The sequence below is a fragment of the Jatropha curcas genome, chromosome 7 (genome assembly GCF_041381405.1).
Source record: "Jatropha curcas cultivar XTBG-Jc1 chromosome 7, XTBG_Jcur_1.0, whole genome shotgun sequence".
NCBI lineage: Eukaryota > Viridiplantae > Streptophyta > Magnoliopsida > Malpighiales > Euphorbiaceae > Jatropha > Jatropha curcas.
Window position 1 is genome coordinate 11901992 of NC_143157.1, and position 24173 is coordinate 11926164.

At 35.3% G+C, this 24173-nt stretch overlaps 1 protein-coding gene across 8 annotated transcripts; it reads right to left on the reverse strand.

Annotated features, from left to right (window-relative positions):
* Positions 1-1243: 1243 nt before the first annotated feature.
* LOC105642428 (uncharacterized) lies at positions 1244-10022 on the reverse strand. Of its 8 annotated transcripts, XM_089723911.1 has the most exons (10): positions 9862-10021; positions 8968-9283; positions 3347-6643; positions 3154-3264; positions 2838-3075; positions 2590-2754; positions 2173-2511; positions 1876-2094; positions 1707-1796; positions 1244-1625 (listed from the first exon to the last, which is right to left on the reverse strand). In XM_089723911.1, exon 3 carries the CDS (start codon positions 5279-5281, stop codon positions 3926-3928), a length of 1356 nt encoding a protein of 451 aa, XP_089580037.1. In that variant the 5' UTR covers positions 5282-6643; positions 8968-9283; positions 9862-10021; the 3' UTR covers positions 1244-1625; positions 1707-1796; positions 1876-2094; positions 2173-2511; positions 2590-2754; positions 2838-3075; positions 3154-3264; positions 3347-3925. The 8 variants fall into 8 exon arrangements, with proteins under 8 accessions (XP_089580037.1, XP_089580033.1, XP_089580039.1 ...); XM_089723907.1 differs by having other exon boundaries at positions 2838-5445; positions 6343-6643; XM_089723913.1 differs by lacking the exon at positions 2838-3075.
* Positions 10023-24173: the final 14151 nt, after the last annotated feature.

The window sequence follows — 24173 nt, forward strand, 5'->3', positions numbered from 1 at the left end:
AGACTGGCATATAGCGCAGAATTGAGGTTCATGCTCCTAGCAGTGACCAGTCTAATCCTCCACCCAGGGCAAGTCCACCGAATCACGGGGTTATCTCCAAAATCAAAGTGTCCTCGGGAGCAGGTGCGAAAATTGGCAGGACCATAAGTTGGGATTGAACGAGCTGGGACTAGAGGAATCATGCTCAGTTTATCTAAAGCCCAGGCTTGCAGTAACATCGGGCAACCCCGATGGTGAATGTTGAAGTTGGTGACCTGAAGGGCAATGTCCCTAACCCAGCACATGGTCTCTCCCATGATCATCATGAAGACGGTGCGATGATACACCTGCATGTCTCGGACGACGGTCAGTAGTCAGAAATCTCCAATTTCAGGTTGACGATTTTTCATACTATACATGTTCAGCAACAGGAAACAACAAGCCCGAACCCAAGAGGGGTTCGCATCCATGGACAGAACCCCATTCAGGAAAGGCTCTAAGGGAAGGCCTTGGTCCGGATCTATTCCACCAGGAAGGTAAACCGGACATAGAGCATCAAACTCCATTAGATCATATCTTGGCCTAGGGGCAAAGCTGGAGTTTCATCCTCTTCAGGGAGGTGACCCATTATGGCGCACATCTCCTCATAGGTCGGCGTCACTTTAGAATCGTCAAATCGAAAAACCATAGTATTGGGATTGAAGTGCCTTACGAGCCAGGACAAGAAACCATGGTCAGGCTAAGTCTTTGAAGTATTTCGGCCAGGCTAGTTGATTCATGGGGTGAATCCCCCACAGGTTATCAGGAAGTGATTGAACAAAAGATGAGACTTGATTTCTAAAAGCCATGGAAGAAAAGGGTTGTTAAAACAGTTTGTTTCAAATGCAGTGGAATAAGGAGAGAATGAAGAATGGAACTCCTATTTAAAGGAGGGGAAAGGCCTTACTGGGTTGAAAATGATGCTCATCACCAGCTGGCTGGCATCTGCTTTCGGTGGTGATAGGGTGCGAATTCGCCAGTACAAGGAATCAAATAGGAAAAAGTAGCAGTGAAAGCATATGGAGATACAACAGATGGGCAATTGGCATCCGAATAAAGCGGTAACTCTTATTTTGTGTCAATTCTAGCTTTCATTTTATTGTCAATTTTGGAATAATGTAGATGGGCATTTATGCCCGCGTTAACAAGGTGGACCATTCTTACAAGTGAGTGAAATGCCTCCTTTTTGTTTCTGTGGTTTTGTTTTCTTTATGCAGGAATAAAGTAAAGTCTCAAAAAATATATATATCATAAATAAAATCAAAATGCCTACAAATAAAATAAATGTGCAGAAACTAAAAGAAATGTAAATAATACTGTAATGTGCTCAAAGGAGCTACAAAATATCAAAAAATCCAATTAAAAATGAGGAGCCTAAGGTTGCCTCCGACTGGGACCAGCTGCCGTCTGCCTGACAGAAGATGGTGGAGGTGGTGGAGCATCGTCAGACGAAGCTTCATCATCATCATCCTCCTCTTCATCTGAGAAGTCTAAAGGAATCCCCTCAACCTCCAGTCTGGTGCGGAGCCTGTCATTCTCCATCTGGAAAGGAGAAACAGCAGCGGCCTGGCAGGTTTGATGTCTCCGTAGCGTACCAGTCTCTAACTCTTGTGAAATAAAAAAGGGAAGAAGGATAAGAGAAGTACACAAATCTAGAAAGCAAAAAGCAAAGAGTAAAAGAACCATACCATCTCGTGATGCTCCGAGTATAGTCTAGCAGTATAGGTTCGGGCAAAGCAGAACCTCTGATATAACTCCTGATACCTCTGAGCAAACACCTGCAAATGAAGAAAGGCACTCAATGAAGAATCCTCCAGGTAAATATTTTCGACTTAGTAAATTCATTTTTATATTTACATGTGTGGCATGCTCAGGATCCAACTGTAGCTATGGCGGAACCTGCTTGAGATCAGCGGGAATAGCAAGGGCCGGTCCAAGCCTCAGAGTAGGATCCAAGGTAACCTCCATGCCCGGAGGGAAGGGGATATCACCTGGCACGACACCAGTAGGCCCAGCAGGAGCATCAGCCTCTGCCTGCGCCCCATAGAAAGCAGGAGTCTGATGCCTCTTCTTATCCTACAACAAGTCAGAGAAATCCAGTTAATTACTCGGTCAAAGTGTTGGAAGAATCAATTATGAGGACAAAAGAGTTACCTAAGAGTACTCTCGGACATCTGGAAATCTGGTCCTCAACCGGGTGGAGAGATAGGAGGCATAATCGCCAAGCTCTAGATAATCATCGACTGGGAAGCCACCATACTCCGACAACCTGTCCTCTGGAGTCATCCCGTCCAAGGTGCACATGTGGCAAAGGGGAGCAACAGGCACTCGCCTCTGGGCTGTGGCGGTACGGATCTCGAAGACCCTCTCTCCCAGATAGAACCGATCCAGCCAGTAGCCCTGAAGTAAGACTCTGGACACGATAAGGGCCTCCTCTCGGACTCGAGGGGCATAGGCTGTCCAAGCATCTCCCTCCCATGGAGTCAGAAAGAGCTGCAAAATAGAGAAATCAGCCAAATGAGCAGTAAAGGTAAGAGGGGAGATGATACTTAGAAGATTCTTTATACTTACATCAGCCAAGACCCTGTCATTAAGGTAGCGCCTCCAGTGGTGCGGATCCTCTAAAATGGAATTAGTATGATGGCGGCGCACCAGATATCGAGGAATCCGCCGAGCCTCAGCAAGGGTATGACTCTCAGGATCCCCGGGGTAGATCCGATACTCATACGCCCAGACCTGTGATAAGTTTCAAAAAGTCGAGTGTAAATTTGGGTGATTGATAAATAAAGGAAGAAAATTCAGAAGGATAGGTATCTTACCTCGAGTGGACGGAGGAACTGCCAGTTGGACTCACCACTACCCATGGTCCATACATCCAGACCGTGGTAGAGATGAGCCAACGCAAGAGAAGCCCAGTCATAGGTGCTGACGAGGCTCAGGTCCTACAGACAAGCCAAAACAGCAAGATCTCCCTTATTCTGGGAGGTGCAGAGAAGATATGATGTAAAAAATGAAGGACCTCGTTGCCTGGTCCCTCTCCTCTCGAGTGTAAGATACCTATAACATAAGGTCCCGAAATCAGTAGTGAAGGCAGTCTTATGCTTGTCAACTAAAGCCATTAGAATTTGGTTATACCCATAGAATCCATCCATAATAGAATAACATCTCATTTCAGCAGCACTGTCGATCAGAACATCTATATGTGGAAGTGGGAAGTCATCTTTGGACGAGGCCTTGTTTAGATCCCTGTAGTCAACACAGACTCTTAGTCTCCCATCCTTTTTAAGCACAGGGACTATGTTTGCTAACCACACAGGGTAATGTATACCTCCAAAAAACTCGCATCTAGTTGCTTCTGAACCTCAGCCTTGATCTTGTCTAGCCACTCTGGTATGACCCGTCTCCTTTTTTGCTTTACTGGCTTAATGTTCGGATCTGTAGGGATGAAATGTTCTGCAATTGACCTGTCGATCCCTGGCATATCGGCATAGCTCCAAACAAAGACCTTTGAATTCCTCTTGATACATTCTTGGAGATCCTTTCTGAGCTCAAGCTTAAAGTCTAATCCGATTTCGATTATTTTGGAATCTTTGGTAGTGCTTAGGTTAAATGCAAAATGATGCAATGCATTTATGTCAAATATGCGTATAGTATAATCAATGCTATGAACGTAACAATCGGGAAAACAAGAAAACAAGTAATCAAAATTCACTTCTATTGATTGAAATAATAAAGGAAATCCATCCAAATTGTTCTCAAAACAACATTCAGAAAAACAAAAGACAGAATTAAGAGCCATCTTCGTTATCTGGTATTTCTCCCACCTGGACTGTGATGCTCTTTTCAATTTCAACTTTCACCGGCTTCCTTTCTACCTCCTCCTCACTGCTGCAGTCATCCCAGTTGTTCAACATGGCACACATTTTTCTTCCCATTCTGCCTCTGCCAATACCAATTCTTCCGGCAAACCACTTCCAATTGCATTAACTGATCCACCTGTTGAAGGCTTATGAGGTGGATAATTATACTGGTATTGTGGTAAGGGATTATTCTTCCTGTTCGGCTTATTGCGCTCAGAAGGCTTGGTAATCTTCCCACTGTCTATTAAATTCTGTATATCGTGCCTAAGCTTGAAGCAATCATCAGTAGAATGACCTTTACACTGGTGATACTCACAGTTCCGATCCAAAAGCCTACCCCGAATAGGCTTAGATGGATTAACTGGTAATTTGGATAGCACGCCATTCTTGATGCAGGATCTCATGACTGTGCTTAAGGGTCTGCCCAAATCGGTGAACTCCCTTCTCACTTTCTCGTTAACAGCTCCAACTGTATTACTACTCCCCGACTGGTTCATAGCAGCATTTCTAGCATTTCTACTTTGATCACTGTAGGAGGACCGATAGTTACCAAACCCCCGGCTTTTCTTCTTCTCTTCTTTGTAAAGCTCTTCAATATTCAACCCAGCCCTTTGTACTAGGGAAAAGTCAATGAGAGGTTGGACCAGCATCCTCTCCTTGAAGTAAGGCAACAAGCTTCGATTGAAAATCCTGATAAGCTCTTGGTCCTTTGGCCTTGTCTGGTCCATGAACAACTTTGTCCTCCATCTCTTGTAATAATCAGATAAGCTTTCATCCTTCTCTTGCCTCAAGCTCTCCAAATCACGAAGGCCAAATTCATCACTGTCATCTATTTTGAAGTGTTTGAGAAAAGCAGTCTGTAGCTTGACCCAATTTCTTTGTACTTCCATCTCCAAACCGTCATACCATCTCCGATAGCTCTTGTGCAGTGTTTGAGGAAATGCCAGTAACACATCCTCCTCATTATATCGGTTCATTTGGGCAACCCGAATGAATTCAGACAAATGGGACCGCGCGTCATTGTCTCCTTCAAATAAGGTGTGTTTGAAGGTCTTGGATGAAGTAGAGTTCGTAGGCTTCAGGACATATTCAGCCACATGGAAATTGGTGACTGGGTCCTTCTCTTTCGAAACAGATATCCTCTCCACCTTATCCTTCAGTTCTGCTATTTGCTTAATCAGCTCATTCTTAGTCGGACTAACATTGTCAACTGATGCTTGATTGCCCAAAGCGTGTTCTGGAGTCTCCCTTTCCTTAACTACAGGGGAAAATGTTTGGTTACTTGAAGAGGGAGGGACCTGATTCTGTGCCCTCTCCTGAGCCAAAGCAGCGGCTATTATATCAGCTATGGTCCTTAACTGGGCCGGAGAAAAACCAATCTCATTTGCAGTATTGTCAGCCATCTCAATTACAACTGGATCTAAATCAGGAACCGAATCATGTGAACTTAAACTGACCACAGAATTAACCGGAGCACGCTCGGGGATTGGGGGCACTCTGACCAGACGTTGACCAGGTTGCCGACGCCAAACTCTCGAAGTGATTTCCCGGGATGGATCAATCTTGGCTGACAAATAAAAGGACCTATGTCAAAAGAGGTTCTGCATGTATGCATGAAGAATAAAGACACATTGGATGAAGAAAGCAAGTCTAATGTGCTAATAACCAGTATGAAAATGAGATCTCGTTTTTGACAACTGAACCTAAAATTCGATATGAATAACACGGCAATAATTTATTTCGTACTCAAACATTTCTGGCATTATCTATCGTCTACCGTTCCTTTTGGATTTTACGGCCGGCTATTTTCTCTCAAGTCCCTAATTTTGCCTTAGAATGAAAAAATTCCCAAGCGGGATATTTCTTATATTTTTTTTCAATGTCCTTACTTTTTGCCTTGGTACAGATGGTCCCAAGCAGGATCTCATTGTGATCATTTACAAAATTTATGTAATCTCATGCTTACTTTCAGATAACGCGAGAAATGTGAAAATACAAAGGAATCGCAACCCCCTTATAACTCCCTTTTCTTTCGGGTATTAATTCATTATAAACGATTGCATCATGTTATTCAAAACGAATTAGAAGTCCACCCTCAAAATCAAGGTCAAACGTCCATACCGAAAATTAGCTCTTATCGATGCATGGCTGAAACAAAAAAACATTACATGATGCATGAATGTCATAGCATATGGAGTTTATAACACATAGGGGAACGAGAGTTGGGAAATGCATGCCTTCCAACCTTATCTCTTCCACACACGAGTTCCGTTGGTAAGAATTCCGACATCTGTTTCCTAGAATTTGGTCTAATCTCGACAACCAACAGGGGATTTTGAGATTGACGTAATAAACTCTCAAAAATGAATGCGGCAAAACAGCAGCAAACAGAATCAAGTTTTTCTTATGGGGAAGTGACTAAGGCTTTCATCTACATGCATGGGCTTTAGTCCATTAGGCTTACAAAGTCCGGGTCCCGCAAACAGGATTCAAGCTTTTACGTGGGCCTACTCCTTTTGACGCACCGTTTTTTGGATTCTTTGCTTGCGTCTCTGTATGAATGAGTAGTAGCTCTAGAGATGGCAGCAAGACGGGTACCTGCTAGAAATAAACTACCCGAACCGCTTGTTAATTTAAGTACTCGAATCCGTCCCAAATCCGTTTAGAGTTACCCGCATACTACCCGAAACAATTTAAATACCCGTTTAATAAAAAATTCATTCAATCCGTGAAACCCGAACTCGTTTATAACCTGAATCCGAACCCTATAATGGAACAAAAAATGCATTAAAATTCAACCTGTAATATTCTAAAACAACAGCACTAGTAATATTAAAATAGAACAAAAGAATTAAAATTCAACCTAAATAAATAATGCATACAATCAAACCAATAACTCAATTAAATAATTTGACAATCAAAAAATCTATTAAAATTCAATAACAATAACAATAACAAACTAAAAATCAATTAAAACATAATAAACTATAATAAATTATCATAGAATAAGAAGGTGTCGACATATTGGTATCATTTTTGCTACTATCTCTAATCTTTGCAATCTATACTCTCAAATGTTGACACTATATCCTAAAAAATAAAATCAAAGTTTAGATACAATATATTTAAAATATATAACATTATCAAATAGAAAAGGAAAACCAACAACAATTTAAATCAAAAAGAAATAATCTCATTCTCATTGTCTAAAGTAACTCAGTTTAGACAAAATAATGAATAAATAGTGGAATTATTATACATGAAAAGTATGACTAACAGAAAAGGCAAATAAATTATTATATAGCACAATTTTTCCTAATTTAAAAAATAAGAAATAAAAACAACAGTTTACACTAGCAAATTAAACTAGCTACAGCCAAGTTAAGAGACAATAACAAAGAAAAAAAAAAACAATCATCAAGATTGTATGTTCCTTAGATTTAATCAAGTCTAGTTCAATACAGAGAATAAACAGGTCAAAACTTAAAAGCAAGAACCAGAAGATTTCTTTGACCATCTCAGCTTCCCTACACAATATTTATCATTATTATCAAACTTTGCATTAACAAACTGAACATGTCAGATCCTATAGCCATGAATTGGCTTATATGAACCATCCTGTTGCCTTTTAATATATATATTTTCAAGAAATTAATTGGCTTAAACATGCACAAAACCCACAAATAAAAACAATAAACATATATTTGTCGGCTGAACCCACGAATTAATTCAACAACATATTCAGTAATTCCTCCTCTTTGTCTATGTATATGTATTTATATAAAAAAGAAAAAAAAAAAAGAAAAAGGGACGAAGGAGAACAAAAAAATAAATGGAAAACGAAATTTAAAAAAAAAAAAAAAAAAAAAAAAAAAAAAAAAAACAAGATGGAAATGGAGGAACCTGGCACTGGTACTACCGTTGAAAAGCAGGACTAGGTATGGCAGCAGGGCAGGAACCCGCCAAAAATAAACTTCCGACTCCGAATCCATTAAGAAATAAACTAATAATATCCAGACCCATCCCAAATCCGTTTAGAATTACCCGCATACTACCCGAACCCGTTTAATCACAAGTTTATTCAATCCAGAAAACCTAAACCCACATGGAACCCGAATCCGAACCCCAAGTGCAATAAAAAATATATAAAAAATGCATTAAAATTCAAATTCAAAATAATAAAACAACGTACATGTAATATTCTAAAATAGAACAAAAAAATTGAACTTCAACCTAAATAATTAATTCAAACCAATATCTCAATTAAACAATCAAACATCTACTAAAATTCAATTAGAATAATAGCAATAGCAAACTAAAAATCAATTAAAATATAATATAATAATCCTAAACTATAACAAATTATCATAGAATGAGAAATTTTACAATAAAAACACAAGAAATTTTACATAAACATAATTCTTGAACTCTACTTTTTCAACAACCAAGATTGCAAAGATTAACAACCAACATCATCTTCTTCCGCACAATAAACATACATTCGACTCTGTGCAAGAACAAGAATCTGAAAAATAAACAAGAACAAGAACTCCACTATCCAAGTCAGAAAAAATTTCAGCCCTATATAAAATCACATAATACTAATCTCATATATATATATATATATATATATATATATATATATATATATAACTTTAGCAGCAAAAAACCAAACTTTATTAACAAACCATTCTCAGTATATGAGAATTATATGCAAATAATCTCATTCTCAGTATCTCTACACAATAATCATTATTAACAAATCAAACTTTGAATTAACAAACCAAAAATGTCAGATTTCACTCATATAGCAACGAATTGGGTTATATTCACCAACCTTTTGCCTTTTAATATATATGTTTTCAACAAATAAAACATGCACAAAACCCACAAACGAAAAAATAAAACAATAAACATATATTTCTCGGCTGAACCCACAAATTAATTCAACAATATCTTCAACAATTCCTCCTCTTTGTCTGTTTATATGTATTTAAATATAAAAAGAAAAAGGAAAAAGGACGAAGTGAAGCAAAGCAAAAAAAAAAAAAAAAAACTGAGAACAAAATAAAAATAATCAAGAACGAACCTGGCTCTTGTACGCTTGAAGAGCACGACTGCTGCGGAGGCGACGGTCAAGAACGAAAGCGACGGGAGGTGTAAAGAAAGACTGTGGCTGTAGAAGGAGAGAACAAGAGCGGCGCAGGTAGCGGGTGGGAGAGGAGAAACGCAGACTTTGAGTTGAGAGATTTGAGAGATCTTTGCTTGTATTGTTAAAATGCAACCCTAAGCTAAAACGACGTTGTTTATTTGTGGGTTCATTTAAACCTCCTACATACAAGGACTAACAATAATCATCATCTTCTTCCAGACAAGAAAACATTTGAATCCACAATTGCAAGAATCTGCAAAATAAATAAAAACTTTGATATTATAATAATTTGATTAACAATCAACACAATCAAATTAACTGGCTAAAGCCTAAAGCCGAGTTCAGAGACAATAACAAAGAAAAAAATATCATCAAGATAACACAAATTGTAAAATAACACATGTTCCTTAGATTTAATTAATTCTAGCTTAATACTGAGAATAAGCAAGTTCAAAATGCCTAATCCCATTCCAAGATTTAGATTTACAATCTGGGAAGAAAGAAAGTGAAGATAAATTCAACAATAAAGCTCCTCTTTCATCTAGGATATAATATAAGAATTTCATCTAAAAAGTAAATCAGTTTAGATGGAAAATAACAAATAAAACAAGCACAAAATCCACAAATGAAAAAAATAAAACAATAAACATATATTTCTCTGCTGAAACCACAGATTAATTCAATAATATATTCAACAATTCCGCCTCTTTGTGTGTTTATATGTATTTATATAAAAAAAAAAAAAGAAAAAAGAAAATGGACGAAGGAGAATGAAAATAAATAAATGGAGAACGAAGTAAAAAAAAAAATCAATAATGAAGATGGGTTAACCTAGCCGGTACCACGGTTGAAGCTGCGGAGGCGATGGCCACGCAAGGAAGCGACGGGAAAGTATAGAACAATATGACTGTGAAGTAGAAGGAGAGAAGGAGCGGCGTTTTTGAGAATGTCAGATGTTGAGTTGATAGTTTCTTTTTGTTTTGTTTGTACAACCCTAAGTTAAAACGACGTGGTTCTGTTTGTGGATGATGCATTTAAACCTCCCACATCAAAACTACGTTGTTGATGGTAAAACAATTGTTATTATTATTATTATTATTATTAATTAAAAGCTATAATTATACTTCAATAATATAGTAATTATAATAATAATAACAACAATACTATACCCTAAAAAAATAATAATAACAATACAAGGTAAAGCATTAAGTTTAATACTTTTTTATTAAATAATATGCCTAGTAGGTTATAATTAATTATGGTTATTGTAATTATTAATCTATATACACTAGACATTCAGGTATAATTATACTAATATATATGATGATACTAATAAAAAAATAAGAGGACATTTAATTAAGATCCAATTACAATTATATTTACAAGTTCACTATGATATTTTATACAGTCATATTATAAATTACTATCTATCTATACTATATATAAATGTGAAAATAATGAAATTTTCAATATCACCTTAATAGAATTTAGAATATCCTAAATAGTCTTAGTAGTAACCAATTTGAAAATTACATTTTATACCAACGAGTGTTTGGATGAGTGGTTCAACACTCTTCTACCTTAGGCGAGGTCGAGAGTTCAATTCCCATGGATAGAGCAAATAGTCGCCGGGAGCACTTTATCCCTTCTTAGGGTGACCTGGTGCAAGCAAAATTTAGTTTTTGCCTAGTAGACTCGAGATTCCTGCGGTTAAGATGAAAAAAAAAATTATATTTTATTATTTGATTGGATATAATTTCTAAATTTTATTTTTTAAATAAACAAGTTTTTGTAATAAAAAAGAAAAAAGTATAGCTCTTCTTTTTTTATGGTTGTAGAAACAATTATGGGTTTATTTGGAGAGGATATAACGTTTCTTTTATGTAATCTTTTTTTATTATTTAATTAACTTATTTATTTATTTTAAATTTGCAACTTAGAACAATAGAGAAATAAAATACTTGAATAAACTCATTAAGTGATTAATATTGGATCCTAACATGATTTGTTTTGTAGTTTTCATTATGGACTTGATTTTTGTTTGTCCATCAAAATCAAATTTAATTACGTTATAGCATTTCCAAAGTTATTTTTGAAATTCAAATTGGTAATTCTTTTAATATAATTTATTTTTATTATACGTTGAGTTCTTAAAAGAGTTGTATTCTTAATAAAAATTTGTTATTTTTATTTCTTTTTCGTTATTGAATTAATTTGTAACCACTATCACTTTAATTTAGTAAGAGATTTATACTTCTCTTGCAGTAAATAAATGGCCTCCTGATTAAGCATTTTTAATTTTCTTAATATTTTTTCTTTTATATCCTAAATATGTTTGACTTGAAAGAAAATAGTGTTTATGAAATTGAAAAAAATTAAAACTATATATTTTTGTATTAGGTCATTTTTTGGATTTCAAGAGTTTGTGTATGATAGGATGTGTAATTTTTCCCGAAAGTTAGATTTGGAAAGAATAGAATCGAACGGGCTTAGTTTATTTTATTTAGAAATTGATTTTCCTTATTAATTTATTCGTTATCTTCGAAAAATAGTTCTCTTATTTTGGTAAGAGTTTTATTTTGGAGTCATCATCCTTATGAGGGAAAATTCTCGAATTAGTCGATTTTTTAGAATCAACTAATTTGGTTTTAAACCAAAGATAAGGTCCGAGAGTTAGGTACGATAATGGAAAGGTGTTAGGCACTCATACCCGCCTGGTTAAATTGGCATCCTCGTTGTCTAAAGATTCACAATTTAATTAATAATGCGATTAACTCTAATTGAAATGAAAAAAACCTTTTCATGCATTTTTGTAAAACATGTTATACAAGCATATTATCTCAAACATGGTAAGCATGAAATATAAAGCATCCACAAAAGGAGGGAGGAGAAAAGAGTTACAAACCTTCCTAATCATTACAACCTACCCTCATCCCTCCAAATTTTCCAAACCCAATCTAATTATTACATAAGAGCATTAATTAAGATCCATTAAGATCCCCTTACATCTTGCAATAATAAAACACTAAAGTAGAAAGCAAATAAGGAGGCAGTCATCTAACATAAACCACAGAATATATTCAATTACAAGAGTAAAATAACAACCGCAATCATTCAAAATGACAAAATGATGAATGTTTAATGTTTATGATGTTCTAAGCTAAGGTTAGAGGGTTAGATTAATAAAAGACTAAAGAACATTAAAGTAAAATGCATAAAAATAAAGGACTGAAATTTAAAGTGCTGGAATTTAAAGAACTTGGAAAATGAAGAGCAAAGTAATTAAGCATTGTTATTTAGTTTAAAATGGGATTTGAGTTCAAGAATTTGTTGTTCATTGTTATTCACTTTCATTATCCATTTCCATTCTTTATCTGTTCATCTGGATCAAAAATGAATTTTATGCGCTTTTTAAGTAAGGATGACTAAGGATTCACTCGATTTAATATTGGAATCAAAGCATGATTATTGATTTTATGTTATTTAGCTTTTGAAATCAAGGTCCGTGCGCCACACGTGATGGCGCACAAATCTTGCCCTGATTAGAATACTCAAAAATAAGCTTTTAGAGGGATCTGAGAAGAAGTGGCGTGCGCCACAGTGTGTGGCTTGCACCACTAGTACCCAGAAAGCCTCTTTCTTGGTTGATCACAAGTTTCCCTCACAACCAAACTTAAGAATGGTGATTTAACACCAAAATAAAAAGGAAAAGATGAAGAGTAAGGATTTAGACTCTCAGTTTATCTTGTTTTGAGGAAAAACTTGAGATTAGCTCAAAAATGGTATGAAACACCCCAAGAACCTTGTTCTTTAACCAATAATTCGAGTTTTGTTTGGTGTTTTGAGAAAGATTGATTGTAAACTCACTAAGATTCTTTGAAGAAAACTATTCTCCCTTAACCCTAATTTATAAAACTTGTTATAAATTTAGGTTAAGTGAGTTTTGAGAAGTAAAATTGCAAGAGTTTTGTTAAGGCAATCAAAATTTTCTCCCCCCAACCCATTTTCCATGCCTCTATTTATAGGCAAATGGGGAATGTTGCCCATTTTTAGAGCTTAGGTGGTAAGTGCCACTAGTGGGCCCCAAAAATGGGTTAGGTCCTGTTTTCATGAAATCAGCTTGGGTGGCATGCAAAATGAGATAGTACACCAGGACGGGCCACGGGCATACTTGAGACGCGTTTCTGGGTCCTGTTTCGATGCGAACCTTGAAAACGTGAAAATAGCCCGATGGGTTGCATTTCTTAAGCTCGGATCATCAGTCCGAGAATTAAATTCATCGGATATCTCAAATCCATTTTATTACAAAAAGGTTATCATCACTGAATCCTTTTTGGGCAAAAATTGAGCGTCTACAGTGTGTTCATATATTCCTTTCTCTAATGCACTAGGTAAGTAATATTATCATTGTAATCAAAATGATTACCATTATTAATTCAGATCATCTTCTCATTTCTTTTCTTTTACATCCCAGTAAAAAAAAAATATTATTACTTTCATTATAACTGTATATAGATATTGATTTGGGATTGAGGGCAAGGGTTGCGCATTGAGTGATAACTTGATTTTCTTTTTGAGCAACTATCAGGGTTTTAAGAATCTGTATTTATAAATTGGGGGCTGAAGGATTATGTATAAGGATTGGGTTGAACTTTATTTTGAGACTGCTTCATTATATAAAAATAGAATCAAGTACATAAGAAATAACATTACAAGTAGCGTATACGACAAAGTCTAATACAAATTAACCAATTGTATTTATTTTAATCTAAATAAAACTTATGCTTTAATTTATATAGATAAAAAATTAAAAGAGTATAAAAAAAATATAACGAGCTTTGTCAATGTGCAACATACGTCATAAAAAAGATTAGTAATTATAACAAACTAAAAGAGGATGGGGATGAGTATTGTTCACACCACTATTCACTTTTGTGCTCCTCAAACCAGGCAAATTTATGTAGTTGTGTTGGAGCGCTTTTGTCAAAAGTGGTTTGTGGACGGGTTGGTTAGCGTGCCTGGTTGTGACTGAGAGGTGCGGGTTAGAGGCTAGGTGGTGTGATTTTTGTGTGTTTTTTCCTTTGTTTTTCTGGTGTGTGCGATGCATGGTTGGCTCATTTAACAGTTGGTTGATTGCGTGGCTGACTCATTTAACAGATGGTTGATTGCGTGGCTGACTCATTTAACAGCTGGTTTATTGATTGTATGTCAACCAACTATTTCAATTTTGCCATGTTTTCTTTTTTTCTTTTTTAAAATTTTTCTTATTTTCTTATTTCTTTCTTTTTCATTATTCTTTTCTTTCCTGTGTTTGCTTTCTTCTTTGCTCAGCGAGATAGGTGAATTTCGTTTCTTCTTTTTCTTTCTTTTTCATTTTTTTTCTTCTTTCTATCATTTTTTTTTCGTTTGTATTTTCTTTGCTTGATTTTTTATTTTCTTATTTCTTTCTTATTTTGTTTTTCTCTTCTTTCCTGCGTTTGCTTTCTTCTTTACTCAGTGAGGTAGGTAAGTTTTCTTTGTTCTTTTTTTTTTCTTTTTCGTTTTTCTTTCTTCTTTCCATTATTCTCTTTTCTTTTGACTGTATTTTTTTTGCTCCATTTTAGAGGAGAGCAAGGGAGCAGGAGCTTGATTTCATAGTAGAGGTAAGTTAGAGATTTGCTTTTTCAACATAATTATACTATTGATTATTTTTTTGCAATTGAGAAGAAATAGGTGGAGAATTATACTAGGACTAAGTTTGGTGATGAACAAAATTATATTATTAATTATTTTTTTGCAATTGAGAAGAAATTGGTGGAGAATTATACTAGGACTAAGTTTGGAGATGAATAATTGGAAAATCAAGCCCATTAACATTTTTAATTAAAAAGCAGCAAACTAGTTCAATTAAAAATCTCTTAATTACTTTCTCTTTCTTCTATCAAAACACTATTTGCTCTTCTCTATCTCTCTCTCACAACGAAACCCTAATTCATGTCTGTTCCAAAATCCAAAACATGACTAAATCCAGTTCCACTTCCTTCTCTAATTCTATGACTGATAAAGAATTACAACTTCTCAAGAAGTTAACTAAGAAGTACAAAAAGCAAGAGACGAGACTAAAGAAATCAGTAATGGAATCGAGTTCAGGAAAGGAAAAATCAAAAAGCAAACCAGAGAAATCAAAAGGAAAAGAAAAAGCAAAAGAAAAGATTTCGGCTGCTCGTGGTAAAGGTAAATCTGTCCTTCCCCCAAATCCTCTTATGCACTCTTATGTGATTGATTGGAAGTTCTTTGGGAAACCAGAGTTCAATTTTAGATAGTTGTTTGAATTTCAAGGGTGGATGGAGTTCTTATCTATGAATTAGCCTTGCTATGAGAGTGTGGTGAAAGAATTCTATGGCTCTCGTAAAGTCACTAGTCTAGAAGTGTTCTATGTGAAAATTGATGGGGAAACTAGAGTGTTATCCTACATGGACCTGAGCGACATTTACAAAATTCCAAATAGTGGGTCTAGGGTAACTAAAATTAAGGAAACCATTAGGGTTGATGAGTACAAAAGAATGAGTTTATAAGAAAAATTACTAGAAAGGGGTCTGTAGAAAAACAGAGTGTGATTGAATGCTCTAATCTTAATGAAAATATGAAGTGGTTGTACAAATTAGTTGTGCACTATATCTATCCTAACAGCAGCTCTCTCACTTATGTTAATCAGGTTGAATTGTGCATAATGTGGCACATAGTTGAAAAGAAGTCTTTTAATTTATGTCATGCTATTTGTGATAAGATGCAGAGCAATCCCAAAAAGCTGCCATATGGTAAGTTGTTGACTCCTATTTTTGAGTTTCTAGGAGTAAATTTAGAAAACAAGGAGTGTCACAATGTTTCAAAATTAGATAGTAACTCCTTAAAATTGAAAGATGAACAAGACGAGGAAGAGAAAGAAAAAGAAGATGCTTTAGAAAAAGAAAGAGTTGAGAGTAAGAAGAAATTAAGTTTAGAAAAAGAGGAGGCTGAGAGTAAGAAGAAAAACAGGAGATTAGAAAAAGAAAAAGGGAAATTAGAAGAAGCATAAAAAGAGAAAGGGGAAGAAATAGAAAAAGAAAAAGGGAAAGAGGCTGAATCAGAAATAGAACTAAAAAAAGAACAAGAAAAAGAGAAAGGAAAGGAAGCTGAGATTGAAACTAAAGCGCCTCAAGATAAAAAGAATTTTGTGGATCTTGGAAGTAGTGAACCTGAGACAATTAGAAAGGATGAAGAAGTAGTAGTTAAAGATGCTAGTGATGCTCAAACTGAGAAATGAGCAATAAGTGATGAAGAGGAAAAGGAGCTTGAAACTGAAACCAAGAAGACTCCAGAATACATTTCAGCACAGAAGAGTAGAGAGGCAATGTTGAACAAATTGGAAAAAGATCTCATTAAAGAGCACAATAGGGAACTTGATGAGGCCATCAAGCATGGTAAGGCTATGGTAGCACACACTTAGTCTCTCATTTCTATGGAAAAAGTGAAGAATGTCAATGATAGAAGACTTGCTACTCTTAAAGTTAAGGCTACGCCCTATATTCCTATTTTTGAGAAGCCTAAAAGAGTTAAGCATATTGCTGGGAGGGATATAGTTTATGGAAGAAAACCTCCTCTGCATCCTTTTCTAAAAGATATGAGAATCCAACTGAGACCTCACCTGCTCAGAACCTCAGAAATTCTAAAAGGAGAAGAACTGAATCAGAACCCCAATGACTCCTTCTCAACTTGTTCTAATTATGTGTTTTTATTTTGTTTTGTGAATAATTTTTTTATTATTTGCTCTGTTTTCTATTTGTGTTTTGTTTTTTTGCATTCTGTTTAAAATTTTCTAGCTCTATTTATTTTTTGTTTCTATTTTTATTTTGCTCTGATTTGCTAACCCTCTTTTATGATGACAAAAGGGAGAGAACACATTACACTTGATGCTTGAGTACTTGGAGTAGAACACAACAGTATATTTATTTAAGTACTTAATTTCTTTACTTATCATGTTCTAATCTGTGATATTTTTATTCTAATGTTTCGTTTCTATGTGAACAGAGTATGTTTTGTATGCTCTGATTGTTCGACCTTAGCACTAAGTTTTAATTCTAATATATATGCTCTGATTGTTAGACCTTAGAACTCAGTTTTGATTCTAATATCTATTGTCTGATTGTTAGACCTTAGAACTCAGTTTTAATTATAAATATCAGTTTCTAAATCTGTATTCTGGTCTAATCCCCACAGTTATTATATTTATTTAGGGAGAATTTTATATAAGTTCTAATCTTACTTCATGATAAATCTGTTATGTTTAGAACTTGTATTTTGTTGACATGCATAAATTTAGGGAGAGCACATGATTTTATGTTTGATAAATTTATTAGTTTTGTTATCATCAAAAAGGCAGAGATTGTTGACTCAAGGGTCAATTTTATCTTGAGATTTTGATGATTATGCAAAATAAATAAATTTAATATTCTTATATGTGCTAAAATTATTTTATGCAGATTTTTAATATGGAAATTGTTAAAGAAGGTAAATTCCTACAAATCCAAAATTCTATGAAGACCATGAAGATTATTGAAGTTTTTTTTAGTGGTTAGTTGTAATACTCCGAATTTTTATTTTCGAAACTTTTGCATTTTTATTAAATCAAAAATCGCACATTTTTGGTCGCCTGGGCTACAAATGTAATATAGTCTCAATTTGAGCCCAAATTTTCGAATTGGGCCCAAGCCCAAAAGAGTATTTAGAAATTTTCGATTTGAGAACATTTAAAATTGTCAAGAAATAAGATGAAACACCAGCGATTAATCTATTATGAATATATATACATTAATTATTCAAAAATCAAATATCATTACTATTACAATTTTTATGATTATTGAGTGAATGGAGGAAATATTTTCTAACCTAACTAAATAATTAAACTAAATCGAACCGAACCCAGGAATAAAATCGATTTTTCGGAAACCACAAGAATAATCTGAAAACCATGTAACACCCGCCGCCCAGTCCTGAGAGACCCGATGGAGGATGTCACATTCGGTGCCGGAGGCACCGTCTTAACTTAACAAATAAATCATGAATTAGAAGTGATTTAATATTCACAAGTTTAACAAGTAGTAATCCACATTTTTTTTTTTTGAAAATGATTTGGGAAAATCCTACAGAAAAACTACAAGAGTTTCCCCTTAAAAATAGAAGTCGCCAAACAGGTGAATACAAAACACTCCTAAATTCAAACTCCAAACCCCCATCAAACTTCAAGAACAACACAATAACACTTTTCTAATTTCATAACTACAACATTTTCATATGCATCAATTAGATACATTTAGTTAAATATATTACTTTGAATGTTCTACGCAATAAATAAGTTCCAAGTTTACCTTCCAATAAATATACCCAATTAATTTACAATAGTAGACTTAAAGTATAAATTACATAATAGAGTCTCCAAAAATGGACTACTTATACATGCCATAATACCTATTTACATAAAACACTAATCAACTACCAAAATATCGCTTCAGCTCTGATGCTACTCTTCTGGTCTTCAAACAGCAAATACAGACTTCAACCTACGCGTGATAAAATCAACGCGCTGAGTATAAAACTCAGTGGTGCTCATAAAATACAAAACCAATGTTGCGATGGCAACACACTTAAAATAGAAATTTTCAGCAAAAGAGTAACAATCATAAAATCATTAACGTTTTAATATACATTTACATTTATAACAAAAATTATCAAATAAACTATTAATATTTTATTCGTTCAAATCATAAATTCATTATTTGAAATTGTCGTACACCAATACATATACTGTTTATTTTGAAAACCATGTAATGTAATATCCTGCTTTGACAATTCATTTAATAACATATAATCATTTATTTCCAAGCTACCTGGAAAATATGTTTACAAGGGCTCACATACACTTAGGAGAAAAAGAAGCAGATAGGTTTTCAGATCAGATTCAGAATGGCCTTAGGTCGTCAACAGATTCAGAACATATAGAGCGCGTCCGCCCTAATAGAACAGAAGACACCCACGTGCCTAGCATATGATCATAGCTTCTTATCATAATGGCATCAAATGCCGAGCATGCTCATCAGATAGAATAAAATCAAATCACGCATCAATTTCACACCAAGTATATTAGAGCCCCAAAATCTTTATTTTAATTCTTACTTCATATACTGCATAACATTTCTCATAAATTTATTTTCTGTAGTATTTGTACAATCATAATGAAAACTGAATTTAAATTAAAGTAATTCATGCAAATTCTCACACTTAAACAAAATTACTTAACATAGGAAATTTCCAGCATAAAAGTAACCTTGACCTTTGTTGAGTTTTTACAACATAACTTGAGTTATATATCTCCAAATTGAATGAAATTAGATTCAGTAGAAAGATCAGACAAAATGCTACGATTGTTATGAAGGAACCAGAACCCAGATCAATATGTAAGATAGCAAAAAGAAGCTAGGAACACAGATTTACAGTCCAGACCTGATTCAGCAGAACCAAGTCCAATGTTTATTGAATTACTCCTTAACCAGACACTCAAATTAAACCAATCCAACACCAGGTAAATTTCAAGACACAGGGCAACAAATCTCATGAAGAGCTCAACACCTAATCTTGCCATTATGGTGGTCAAAACAGTCACTCAATCTATTGCTGCATGTGGTACGTTACAACAGAGTCAGTTTAGGTGTTTTAGTCATAAGCTGAGCTATATATATCAAAATTGGACACAAGAGGATGGGTTGGAAAGCTAAGAAGTATACCCACAACTTTTATGAAGGGCTCAAATACAGAGGGAAAATAAAACGAATAGAAAAACTGTCCTTAAACACACCCATTAACACATTTTTCCCTTGGTAAATTCTGCCACTTTTGGAAGAAGAAGAGAAAATATTTTCTTCATAAATTCAACATATAGGTAGGCTTAGCAAACACTCAAGAACACATTTATACAACCAAATTTCAACAATCAAATCATTTCATACCAAATCCCCAAATTTTCACAAAGTAGCACAAACTTCACAAAATAAAAAATTGAAGTAAGGTAAGTGTGTTTATGAACACAAACCTTCAAAACAAACTTAACAAGCTTTAATCAAAGCTCCTTAAGCTTTGGTCTTGCCTTTATCTTTGTTAGATGGTTCTCCACCCTCTACATGTAATAAACTCAAAATCAAAACAAAGAAAACAAATAAAAGAAGAAATTGGAGCATGATGAAGTATGTATATGCTAAAGAAAACTCTAAACCCAAAAGTAATGAAGTTTACTCATGAAATCACTTACTTCACCTAAGTCTCCAAAATCCTTGAAATTAGTCACCAAAAACCACTTCTCAAGCTTTAATCTCTAGATTTTCTTACTTAATTCAAGGTAGATGGAGTGAATTTGGTGAATGATTCAAGTAGGAAATGGAGAAAACAAAGAGAAGAAAAGAGAGGCTAAACAAAGAGAAGAAGTTCACGTTAGATGGAGAGGAAGAGGAAAAATTATTACTCAAATAATGGAGTTGACTAAAAGGTAGTTTGGTCTTTTCATCAAAATTGGATGGCTAGGATTGAATGTAAATCTAATCTAATGGCTACAAATATTCTCCAAATTAAATTCCTTCAAAATATTATGTAACACAACAAAATTCTCAAATTTACTCCATAAAAATAATTCCTCTAATTTCCTTAATTAATATAACACCATTTCAAATTTAATCCATACAACTATTGCCTCTAATTTCCTTAATTAAGATCACACCTTAAGTCACTACTCACTAATTCTCTAAAATTCTCCAAAAATATTCATTACTTACTTTTTACCCATAAAAACCATGCATGCATGCTCCAAAAATATGATATAAAATATTAACCAAATATAATAATTTTTCCGGACCAAAATAATACTGACTCCCAGACCGACAGTACTATTCACAGACCGATAAACTACTATTTCAACACAGAAAAAATAGGGCGTTACAGCTCTTCCCCCCTTAAAGAATTTCATCCTCGAAATTCACCTGAATTAAACAACTGAGGATGCTCTTGTCTCATAATGTCTTCACTTTCCCATGTAGCTTCTTCGGTCTTATGGTTTCTCCAAAGAACCTTTACCAAAGGAATTCTCTTATTCCTTAGTTCCTTGACTTCCCTAGCAAGTATCCTCACTGGTTCTTCCTGATAAGTTAAATATGGATCAATAGTAATAGATTCCACTGCTATCACATGTGATGGGTCGGACCGATACCTCCTCAACATAGATACGTGGAAAACATTATGTATCCTATCCATGTCTGGTGGTAAAGCTAGTCTATAGGCCAATGGACCCACACGCTCAATGATCTCATATGGACCAATGAACCGAGGACTAAGCTTACCCTTTCTTCCAAATCTCAATATCTTTTTCCACGGAGATACCTTAAGGAAAACCTTATCTCCCACTGCATACTCTATATCTCTCCTCTTCAAGTCTGCATAAGATTTCTGACGATCTGAAGCTGCTCTCAATCTATCTCTGATAATTTTGACCTTTTCTTCTGTATCCTGAATCAAATCTGGACCTACCATCTTGCCCTCGTTCAATTCTGACCAACATAATGGAGTCCTACATCTCCTACCATAGAGTGCTTCAAAAGGAGCCATCTGAATACTCGACTGATAACTGTTATTATAGGCAAATTCGATAAGTCGAATGTACTTCTCCCAACTGCCCTCAAACTCAATAACACAAGCTCTTAACATATCCTCCAAAATCTGAATAACCCGCTCTGACTGGCCATCTGTCTGAGGATGAAAAGCTGTGCTGAAATTTAGCTTAGTACCCAGGGCCTCATGTAGCTTCTTCCAAAATCTAGAAGTAAATCTCGGATCTCTATCTGAAATGATGGATGAAGGAACTCCATGCAATCTCACTATCTCATCTATATAAAGCTCTGCAAACTGCTCCATGGTGAAGTCGGTTCTAACAGGAAGAAAGTGTGCTGACTTAGTTAGTCTGTCAACTATTACCCATATAGCATTTTTCTTTTTAGGAGTTAAAGGCAATCTAGTCACAAAATCCATTGTAACCTTATCCCATTTCCACTCTGGAATCGCAGTAGGGTGTAACAAACCAGAAGGAAACTGGTGCTCTGCTTTAACTTGCTGGCACGTCAAACACCTCGACACAAAATCTGTGATATCCCTCTTCATCGCCGGCCACCAATACTGTGATTTTAAATCCTGATACATTTTATTACTGCCAGGATGCATAGCATATGGACTACTATGAGCTTCCTTTAAGATACTCTTTCTCAACTCTGAAATTTTAGGCACACAAATTCTGTCCCCAAAGTACAAGCAGTCGTCATCTTTAATCATAAATCTCTTTTTCCTTCCCTCTCTGGCTAGGTCTTTCCACAAGGAAATAGTCTCATCATCCTTTTGTGCATCTCAAATTTGCTGAAGTAGGCTAGGTCTAATCATAAGCTCTGCCACAAGTGCACCATTACTAGCTACAGATAATCGAGTATTCATAGCACGTAAAGCAACCAAGGACTTCCTACTAAGTGCATCTGCTACCACATTCGCTTTACCTGGATGGTAATCAATGGTGAAGTCATAGTCTTTAAGCAGCTCTAACCATCTACGCTGTCTCAGATTAAGCTCCTTTTGAGTAAGCAGATACTTGAGACTCTTATGATCCATATACAGATGACATTTCTCACCATACAAGTAATGCCTCCAAATCTTCAAAGCGAAGACTATAGCTGCTAACTCCAAATCATGAGTAGGGTAGTTCTTCTCATGTGGTTTAAGCTGTCTAGAAGCGTAAGCAACTACCTTACCCTCCTGCATAAGCACACAACCCAATCCATTATGCAAAGCATCACTATACACATCATACGGTCTACTCGAAACTGGCTGTGTCAACACTGGAGCCTCAGTAAGCATCGTCTTAAGCTTCACAAAACTATTCTGACATTTATCAATCCACTCGAATCTGACATCTTTTTGAAGAAGTCTAGTCAAAGGAGCCGCAATGAGAGAAAATCCCTTGATAAATCTTCTATAATATCCAGCCAGTCCTAAGAAGCTCCGAATCTCTGTAACATTCTTAGGTGGCTTCCATTTAAGCACTGCATCTATCTTCTTCGGATCAACTCGAATACCCTCAGCAGATATAATGTGACCCAAAAAAGGAATCTTAGATAACCAGAATTCACACTTCCTCAACTTAGCATACAACCGTCTCTCTCTCAATGTGACATCCTACCGAGTCGAGTCTTTGCATAGTCGAGTCTTTGCATAGAGTCGAGTCGAGTTGAGTCGAGTTGAACCAAACCCGGTTGGGGTAGAATGGGATTATTAATGGACTTACTTGATTGAGAGAAAAAGAGCAAAGTGTAAGGATTAGGATTTAATGGCATTAAAAGAACAAGCTTGAGTATTAAGTTGTAGCTTTTACCCAATTGAGGTACCATGTAGTAAGTTTCCATCATTTATCTTGATTTTGTGATGACTTACCCGTAATCATCCCATTCACTTTCCCATTGTTCATCTTTATCTTCATCTTCTTCATATTTCTTCATCCATTTAGGCAACCTCAATTTTCTCCAAGTAAGTAGAATTACTTGCAGCTTTATGTTATTCAGTCTCTACTTGAGTTATATTGTAGATAAGTTATCAGAATTTTGATGTGTATAGGAGAAGGGAGTTCAAAGAGTGTAGAGAAAAGAAGCTAGAACAGAGCTCACGCGTTTTTGGAGTAAAGGTTTGATATCTCTTGATTTTTATCATTTTCTTTGCATGAGAATTTGTGAGGTGTGTTGCTATTGAGACAATATATTGCTTCATGTTGGAGACTGGTAGTGGTGAGAAAACAGGGGAGGTATTGAGTTTATGTTGAAAACAGGGGAGGACTTCATCTTGATTTTGACCCCAGTTAATGATGGAATTAGGAAGTGTCATAGAAGAGTTTTTTGTTCCTCTATGTGTTAGCTTTGCATGGGTTTTTGAATCACCCAAATTGGATTTGTATATTGAGAGATATGACCAAAAGAGTGTAGACTGCGCAGGCTGGAAACGCGTCGCGACCTTGCACTGCGCAGGCTGAAAGCACGTCGCGCGCTCGCGACTTTGCACTG